General features: G+C 42.1%; 1 protein-coding gene across 1 annotated transcript; it reads left to right on the plus strand.

Annotated features, from left to right (window-relative positions):
- Window positions 1–5,393: 5,393 nt before the first annotated feature.
- On the plus strand, window positions 5,394–7,905 carry LOC139749466 (uncharacterized). Its single transcript, XM_071663368.1, has one exon. The coding sequence runs from the start codon at window positions 5,632–5,634 to the stop codon at window positions 7,888–7,890; it is 2,259 nt and encodes a 752-aa protein (XP_071519469.1). The 5' UTR covers window positions 5,394–5,631; the 3' UTR covers window positions 7,891–7,905.
- The last annotated feature ends 2,457 nt before the right edge of the window (window positions 7,906–10,362 follow it).

The following is a 10,362-nucleotide window of genomic DNA, read 5'->3' on the forward strand; positions in this document are numbered from 1 at the left end:
CCAAATTGGAGGTGGAAAGATGGAGTGAAAAGGATTTTGTGTGATCGGGGCCTGAACATGCAGGAGGGTGAAAGGAGGGCAAGGAATAGAGTGAATTGGAGCGATGTGGTATACAGGGGTTGACGTGCTGTCAGTGGATTGAATCAAGGCATGTGAAGCGTCCGGGGTAAACCATGGAAAGCTGTGTAGGTATGTATATTTGCGTGTGTGGACGTGTGTATGTACATGTGTATGGGGGGGGTTGGGCCATTTCTTTCGTCTGTTTCCTTGCGCTACCTCGCAACCGCGGGAGACAGCGACGAGGTAAAAAAAAAAAAAAAAAAAAATATATATATATATATATATATATATATATATATATATATATATATATATATATATATATATATATATATATATATATATATATTTCTCTCTCTCTTTTCATACTATTCGCTATTTCCCGCGTTAGCGAGGTAGCATTAAGAACAGAGGACTGGGCCTTTGAGGGAATATCCTCACCTGGCCCCCTTCCGTGTTCCTTCTTTTGGAAAAAAAAAAATGAGAGGGGAGGATTTCCAGCCACCCACTCCCTCCCCTTTTAGTCGCCTTCTACGACACGCAGGGAATACGTGGGACGTATTCTTTCTCTCCTATCATCCCCAGGGATGATATATATATTTATATATTTTTCTATGAGTCCACTAGAAAAATGAAACACGATAAGTTCCCAAGTGCACTTTCGTGTGATAATCACATCATCAGGGGAGACACAAGAGAGAAACATAACAGTCAGTTGACATACAACGACTGTTATATTTCTCTCATGTGTCTCCCCTGACGATGTGATTATTACACGAAAGTGCACTTGGGAACTTATTGTGCTTCGTTTTTTCCGTGGACTCAGAAATATACTTGATCACGCGCAAAATTGTGATTCTTTCCAATATATATATATATATATATATATATATATATATATATATATATATATATATATATATATATATATATATATATATATATATATATATATATATAAGTTGGAGGCTCCAGTCACGGCCTAAAGCCCACATCATGGCCGAGTCTTAATTGAAATATAGAAAGGATTGTGAAAGGGAAAAAGAAGAGAGAAAGGGACAGTATTTACGAATTTTTGAGGAAGTGAAAAATCTGTCTTTTATAAAATGTACCCAGTCATAGGTAAAGAGAAAGATATGAGAGCGTAGAAAGTTCCAAAGCTTCGAGGTGTAGGGAAAGAAACAGTAAGGAGACTTGTGTGAGGAAGTACAAGGAGAGATTGAGTGCAGAATGGAAAAAGGTGAGAGTAAATGACATAAGGGGAGTGGGGAAGGAGTGGGATGTATCTAGGGAAGCAGTGATGGCTTGCGCAAAAGATGCTTGTGGCATGAGAAAGGGTGGGAGGTGGGAAGATTAGAAAGGGTAGTGAGTGGTGGGATGAAGTAAGATTGTTAGTGAAAGAGAATAGAGAGGCGTTTGGGCGATTTTTGTAGGGAAGTAGTGTGAATGACTGGGAGATGTATAAAGGAAAGAGGCAGGAGGTCAAAAGAAAGGTGCAAGAGGTGAAAAAGAGGGCAAATGAAAGTTGGGGTGAGAGAGTATCATTAAATTTTAGGGAGAATAAAAAGATGTTTTGGAAGGAGGTAAATAAAGTGCGTAAGACAAGAAAACAAATGGGAACATCGGTGAAGGGGGCTGATAGTGAGGTAATAACAAGTAGTGGTGACGTGAGGAGATAAAGTGAGTATTTTGAAGGTTTATTGAATGTGTTTGATGATAGAATGGTCAAAGTGGTGTGCGAAGTGAGAGGGTCAGGGAAAATGATTTGGTAAACAGAGAAGAGGTAGTGAAAGCATTAAGGAAGATGAAAGCCAGCAAGGCGGCGGGTTTGGTTGGTATTGCAATGGAATTTATTAAAAAAAAATGGGGTGACTGTGTTGTTGACTGGTTGGTAAGGATATTCAGTGTATGAATGGTCCATGGTGAAGCGCCTGAGGATTGGCAGAATGCATGCATAGTGCCATTGTACAAAGGCAAAGGGGATAAAGGTGAGTGCTCAAATTACAGAGGTATAAGTTTGTTGAGTATTCCTGGGAAATTATATGGGAGGGTATTGACTGAGAGGGTAAAGGCATGTACAGAGCACCAGATTGGGGAAGAGCAGTGTGGTTTCAGAAGTGGTAGAGGATGTGTGGATCAGGTGTTTGCTTTGAAGAATGTATGTGAGAAGTACTTAGAAAAACAGATGGATTTGTATGTAGCATTTATGGATCTGGAAAGGGCATATGATAGAGTTGATAGAGATGCTTGGTGGAAGGTATTAAGAGTATATGGTGTGGGAGGTAAGTTGCAAGAAGCAGTGAAAAGTTTTTATCAAGGATGTAAGGCATGTGTACGAGTAGGAAGAGAGGAAAGTGATTGGTTCCCAGTGAATGTAGGTTTGCGGCAGGGGTGCGTGATGTCTCCATGGTTGTTTAATTTGTTTATGGATGGTGTTGTTAGGGAGGTGAATGTAAGAGTTTTGGAGAGAGGGGCAAGTATGCAGTCTGTTGTGGATGAGAGTGCATGGAAAGTGAGTCAGTTGTTGTTTGCTGATGATACGTCGCTGGTGGCTGATTCGGGTGAGAAACTGCGGAAGTTGGTGACTGAGTTTGGTAAAGTGTGTGAAAGAAGAAAGTTGAGAGTAAAAGTGAATAAGAGCAAGGTTATTAGGTTCAGTAGGGTTGAGGGACAAGTTAATTGGATGGTAAGTCTGAATGGAGAAAAACTGGAGGAAATGAAGTGTTTTAGATATCTGGGAGTGGATTTAGCAGTGGATGGAACCATGGAAGCGGAAGTGAGTCACAGGGTGGAGGAGGGGGCGAAAGTTCTGGGAGCGTTGAAGGATGTGTGAAAGTCGAGAACATTATCTCGGAAAGCAAAAATGGGTGTTTGGAGGAATAGTGTTTCCAACAATGTTATATGGTTGCGAGGCATGGGCTATAGATAAGGTTGTGTGGAGGAGGGTGGATGTGTTGGAAATGAGATATTTGAGGACAATGTGTGGTGTGAGGTGGTTTGATCGAGTAAGTAATGAAAGGGTAAGAGAGATGTGTGATAATAAAAAGAGTGTGGTTGAGAGAGCAGAGGAGGGTGTTTTGAAATGGTTTGGTCACATGGAACGATGTGGTTTACCGGGGTCGACGTGCTGTCAGTGGATTGAACCAGGGCATGTGAAGCGTCTGGCGTAAGCCATGGGAAATTTTGTGGGGCCTGGATGTGGAAAGGGAGCTGTGGTTTCGGTGCATTATACATGACAGCTGAGTGTGAACGAATGTGGTCTTTGTTATCTTTTTCTAGAGCTACCTCGCGCGCATGCGGGTGGAGGGGGTTGTCATTTCATGTGTGGCGTGGTGGCGACGGAAATGAATAAAGGCAGCAAGTATGGATTATGTACATGTGTATATATGTATATATATCTGTGTATGTATATATATGTATACGTTGAAATGTATAGGTGTGTATATGTGCATGTGGACGTGTATATATATATATACATATATATATATATATATATATATATATATATATATATATATATATATATATATATATGTGTGTGTGTGTGTGTGTATGTGGGTGGGTTGGGCCATTCTTTCGTCTGTTTCCTTGCGCTACCTCGCTGACGCCGGAGACAGCGCCAAAGTATAATAAAAAGATAAATGAGCATATATATATATATATATATATATATATATATATATATATATATATATATATATATATATATATATATATATATATATAAAGAAGGAACAGAGAAGGGGGCCATATGAGGATATTCCCTCAAAGGCCCAGTCCTCTGTTCTTAACGCTACCTCGCTAATGCGGGAAATGGCGAATAGTATGAAAAAAAAAAAAATATATATATATATATATATATATATATATATATATATATATATATATATATATATATATGCGTGCCAAAATAGTGGTGCCCCACGATGGGCAGTGAACCATGTCACTCCAGACTCCAAAGGCAGTGAAGACGTCACAAGTACTGACCCATATCACTCGGCGAGGCTTTAGAAACAGTAAGTCTTTACTTCTTGATAAGACGTCAAAAACAGTGAAAATTATGTGAGGAGTTGTGCAGTGCCTCATTCGGTGGGATAACAAATGCGGTGAGACGTCAGGAGGCAGTGAACTCAATCACGCCCCGTGACTCCACAGGCAGTGAGATCTGTTAGGAGCAGTAAACTACTTCACGCCCAGTGAGACGTCACAGACAGTTGAGACTTCTCAGGAGCAGTGAACTATGTCACGCTTAGTGTGATGTTACAGGCCTCCACGGGACGAGTGAGCCATGTCATACTCAGTGTAACGTCATAGATAGTAAAACCAGTTCCACGCAGTGAGATCTATTAGGACCAGTGACTCATGACACATTCAGTGAGAGGACACGGGTTGTGAGTCATGATGCACAACAGTGAAATGGGGCAGGGGAAGTGTGAGCCATGTCAAAATCAATGAGAGATTATTGGATTAGAAGTATGAGTGTATGTGTGTATGCAGGTGTGCGCACAACATATGTTGAAATATGTCATGAGGTATATTGGTATGTGGGTTTATCACAGGACTCTCCAGCTGTTATCTAATCAGGTTGAGGTGACAAAGATAAGGCAAGCGGTATCACTGAGTGAAAAGAGAGAGTGCCATATTTTTTACAAGTTCATATCCTTAATTTGTGGAGAGGAAAAAAAATGAAATTCAGTTTAGGATTAGGAGGGAACATTCGTAAACATACTGCGGTGGCAACGATGATCGTAGGAATACGTGGTCAGAGATACGGATTTTGGTTTAGTTGTGTGACTAAGCATAGTGTGTGTGTGTCTGTGAATACTCGGTAAATTGGATGTGGACGCACCTTGCCACCCACCAGGCTTACAGATACGTAACGACTGATGTCCAGTCTCGATATTAGGAATAAGGAGGGCTCTACCCGACTCTTTACTATGCTCACTTAAAGAAACACACATTTACCAAACTCTGGAGGATCCCGGCCTAATTTCTGAGGGAAAATGCTTAATACGTACGATAGGATGAACAGTTAAAGGGTGGTGTCAGCTGTGAGTACGGTGCGCTTTCAACCATTGCCGCTAGATGGCCGGCCCAACTAACCCGACTTACACTTGCTGCAGGTACCGCCAGACACTCAATCAATAAACTAAAATGTAGACATAACTGCTTTATTCTGTGTGGTCGTCGAGGAAGAAATATCTACCCAGGGTTATAAGATATATACTAATGTTGTTACTACGACATGAAAACCAGCGACTGAGCGATCGTGACGTGAAATAATTCTGGCAGCACCCATCCCCAAAGCTACTAGCTTTATCAACAACAGTGAAGATAGAACGGTGGCGGCGGACGTCACTCTGCCACACCTGTCGCCAAATTATGCTTTATTGTGTATAGTACTAACAACTTGGTACAAACGTTGTGTGTATATAGTGTACAGCTCTAGTCTTGCATGGAAACTAACTTAATGCATGCGATGGTGAAGTGTGTGGTGTAAAATCTAACTCAGGAAGTGTGATATCTCAAGTTAACGGATGTTTTGATTGATAAGAGGCACAGAATATCATTATGGCTACGATGCAGGGATATATCAGTGGTCAGGAAACCCCACTAGACGAGTTGCCGTCTTGGAAACGAGAATTGATTCTACGCAAGAGAGCTAATGCCAGAATCCATGGGGGATATGGTGTGCCATCTCCCACACAACCGATGGCGGGTCGTGGAAGAAGCTCGCTGAGTGGCCATAACCAGCCGACACCATCCTCACTGAGTGGTCTTCATCAGACGGTGACACGCTCGCTGAGTGGCTCGACCCCCTCCCACCCCCACCCGCCGCCTCATGCGAACAACACAGCGGTCAGTTCACGTTTGGATGGTGCTCGTGGAACTGTTAGTGGTGGTGATGGGAACCGTAGCCATAACTATGCAGTAACCAGTGAAATATCGAGTGCTACCCTTGTCAGCAACATGCACCATAAGGGTTTAAATGATGAGGGGCCGAGGGTTACCTCGCCCACGTATTCCTCCGTCAGTGACTCTTACGGTCAGGAAGATGAGGAACTTCGCTATGGACCGGGAATCGTGTCGAAACTGAAAAACCGATATTTGAGTTTGGCCATGAGAGAGAGCAGGTCCCGGCCGTCACTGCGGAGGTTCAGCTCTCTTGAGGACTTACTCGACACTGAACCCCGGGAAACGTGGCAGGAAAGGGGCACCAGTGGTGCCAAGCCTCGCTCCGCCCCTGAGTCTGCCGTCAACCATCGGCGTGAGGTGATGCGAAGGGCGCGATCTGTGGATTCGTTAAGTAGTAGACTCGCCGAGGATACCGCTAGGGGCTCGGGCCTACCAAAGAGCAAGTCCGCCTCCAGTCGCCTACAATCTAGTCTGTGTGCGTTGGGCAAGGATGACGTCATCATCATAGAAACCACCAGGCCGGCGACACTGGAGCAGAAAGCAGTGAATGGTGCTGACCGGACAGTAGATGCTGGGGAGCCGCCTCCACTGACTCGGAAGCTGTCGTCCTCCAGCTTAGCGGAAGACGAAGACATGCCTCCTCCGGACACTGTTCGTCAGGTGAAAAAGATTTTCGAACCTGTAGGCAACCGTCCCCTGCGCGGCACAGCTGCTCGTGTTGCCGCGCACAAAGCAGCCCAGTCATCAAAAACCAATGGTGTTGCATTAGCATCTAAACCTGCCCTTAAAGCTAAACCATCAGTAGTTCCTCCCCGCAAGGTGACGCCTCCATCTCCTGCCACTCACCCTTACACCATCGAGGAAGCCAAGTCCTCCCTGAAGAAGGTGGCCCAGGTGACCCGGCCATCGCCCAGGACCACACTCAGTGTGCGGGCCACGACAGTAAATGGCGAAGCAACTGAAACTACAAATTCTGGTCAGGAAATAACAAATACAGCAAGGGCGCGGCCTGGCTTGACCCCCGTCACTGCATCGGTTACAGCTCCCCTGGTGAATGGTGACCCCGGGCTCAGGCAGGCACAGGGCGAAAGTTTCAGTGCATTGGTGGTGGAGGAAGGAGTGAGGAGGGTATCCGATATAGCTGTCTCTAATATCAGGAAGGAAAGCCATTCTCAGGAATTTAACTTTACAAATCGACCTGCCAACTCTCATGGTGCCAAGCAAGTGACACCTAAGCCGTCTTCCCCAACGCCCACGCCTTTACCCCCCTCCCCAGTGGTGTCTCACAGAGTCCCAGCCCACACGCCCTTCAGTGGTAAAGGTGAGAGGCCGCAGGAGGAGAGTGAACGCGTCCATCAGGAGAACCTTAAGAACACGGAGAAATCTCGACCACAGACATGCACTGTAGAATCTTCACAAACGACATTACATCCCGCAACAAAAGTGGAAACCCCTGTACAAACCAAAGTTGATTATAACAAACCTCTTCCTAAAGTGGAATTTGTAAAACCTTCTCCTCAAGTTGAGCCCTATAAGTCAAGCGCCAAGAAAGTAGACTCTAAATCAGAAGTGGAAACTCCAGTCAAAACGGAACCCGTCAGGTCGTCTGTTTCCCCCTCTAGCGAGTTACAGAGAAGCTCTGGTAAAGGAAGCCTAGTTGAGGCTTATAACGTCACCAACAAACAGCCTACTACAAACATTGGTGGGGGTAGTCCGGGAAGTACCCCGATCACCACCAAAACGGCGAGCCACCGTGATCGTTGGCACCAGCAAGAGAATACGACGCTGGTGTTTAATTTCACCAGCAGCAAGAAAGAGACCCCGGACTACATCGAAAACGATGGCATTGACTTGTCCAAGAGGAGACCGGAGGTAAGGCTTCCTTTTACGATAGTTCTGTCTTGTTTTCTCTAATCCTGGAACAGCTGCGCCTACCATGTGTCGCTTGCAATACTTTCACGTCCCGTCCTCCTGCCGGGGATTGCTTCACTGCCCACCGCTGCACCTCTCCCTGGAACCCGTTCCTCCTGTATACTTGTTTGTTTTATTTATAGAGTTTAGTGGTGTGAGGTGACGACCACAAGTTTTTCTCTAATTCTTGGCCGTGATTAGATAAGTTTTACACACACACACACACACACACACACACACACACACACATATATATATATATATATATATATATATATATATATATATATATATATATATATATATATATAACTCAGGATTCTCTTGTGTATGTCCATGTACATACATTTTTCAAAGCTTTTGTTGCATAACAATCTATAAAATTTGATATAGAAAACGGCAATGTTTTTGCAAACTGGTAGGATCCGAGACTCGTTCGACTGTCAAGAGTTATTACCTATGGTATGTTCATTTAGCATTGCTAATTTCATTTAGCCGAATATGACACTGAATAGCATCCTGTAGATGTTTAGATATTGTGATTAACTTCTAATAAAAAGAAGACCAGAGTATTTTTTTCATGGCACAGACCTAATACGTTGTATTTGATTAGTCCCTGTCATTTATCCTGCCCAGTATACTTGCCGTTCTGTCAGTGATTATAAGATTTGTACAATTATTAGGTAGTTATGGCTGCGAATATAGCTGACGGTTTATCCATAATCATTTACTCTGAATTAGTATGGGATAAGTGAACCATTTACCCGTAAAAACTATTAAATTGAATCAGCGTTCATATACGATTTGAAGCCGGGTCAACAGCGTTAAAAATCGGAATGATTTTTTCATTTTTTTTTTAAATTTAAGCGTTAATAAGACTAGTATTTAGGATTATTTTCCCCCCAAAATGAAATGTGAGTTGAATCATTTTTCAGCGCAACACAGATCATGTTTTGTAATTAATCAAACTTCAGGATTTGTGTTTGGGCTTCGGTGTAGGTTTCGATTTCGTGACCAAACATTCCAGTGTTTCGTTTTCATCTTGAATTGTAAACATTCGCCGTTTTAACCAAGTGAATTGATAATCTTATGAAATACAACAGAGATTCTCAATCTGGTTTTGATTCTTTATTTCAATAGTGACATTAACCAGAGCTGGTGTTCAGGATTTTGGTTGAAAATGAACGTTGAATATATGATTGCTGTACTGGTAGAGGGAAACATACTTTGCAGTTAATTAGACCTAAGATTTTTGTGTTTCTCCCTTCATTGTAAACATTCATAATTTACCAGGGTGAACCAAACATGATTTCACGAAACAAAGCGATTCAGAACTAATATTGAAGGTTTTGAAATTGAAACCTCTCAACATTTAGATGAGAGATGGTTTTAGCACACGTAGTAAGACTTTTAATTTCAAACCCATTCAGGGTTTTCTTGAGAAGAGCAAATGGTAGTTGTCCATCCAGCTGTCGGTCTGTTTTTATAGTTTAGTATGCGAGTACCTTAGCTGAAACGTGATTGTCTGTTTTTTATTCCGAAGAATGTTGTGGCGTGTAATAGCCATCATACTGGTCTTGTTATGTCTGTGAATGAAAGTTATAGTTGTAAACTGCTGACGTGTGATATATTTTTTTTTTAATCGACAAACGTACTGGATGATGTTTTAAGCTGTTATTGTCAGTCATGTTATTGTAGATCACGAGTACTTAGGTTGGTGCGGAATTATGGATGGAAAATGCAGAGTTCAGTCATGCATTTGAAGTAATCAGAATAGGTTTAGAAAATTATACTCGAGTCATGACTTGTCCCAGATTTGCACATGAATGTATATCCCATTGGGTTAAGACGGATTGAGATCCACCCCTGACGTACAAGTGTTCCATGATTGAACTACTTTGATAGTTTTCAATCAGGAATTGGAAGATTCCACTTGCAACATGTATGGCCTTCCCGCGTTCAGTATGCTTGCATAAAGTATTGGAAATAGTGTAAAAAAGAATCAGGTTCAGATGAGCCTGGCCGTATGACAAGCTGCAGTGGTCGGTTCGGTTGTAGGAGTACTTATGAATAGGAATTACCACAATATTTACTAGATAAATTTAATTATGCTTCCGTGTTCTCATACTCAATAACCAACTCTATAAATGTCAGCAAGCTCCACATTCACAAGTAGCGACAAGTACTAAACCTGGCATTGTGTAAACCCAATGTATTATATGAATGTGCCCTGCCTTAGACATCTTTTATTCCTATATATGGTGGCGTTGTTGCTGTTTTTAGGGCCCTATTTATAATATATATATATATATATATATATATATATATATATATATATATATATATATATATATATATATTCATATATATATTCATATATATATATATATATATATATATATATATATATATATATATATATATATATATTCTTTCTTTCAAACTATTCGCCATTTCCCGCATTAGCGAGGTAGC

Source organism: Panulirus ornatus, chromosome 7 (assembly GCF_036320965.1).
Source record: "Panulirus ornatus isolate Po-2019 chromosome 7, ASM3632096v1, whole genome shotgun sequence".
Classification (NCBI taxonomy): Eukaryota; Metazoa; Arthropoda; class Malacostraca; order Decapoda; family Palinuridae; genus Panulirus; species Panulirus ornatus.

What these genes read in the sequence shown, in the direction of transcription:
- LOC139749466 (XM_071663368.1), top strand. Translation starts at nt 5,632, where the DNA reads ATGGCTACGATGCAGGGATATATCAGTGGTCAGGAAACCCCACTAGAC.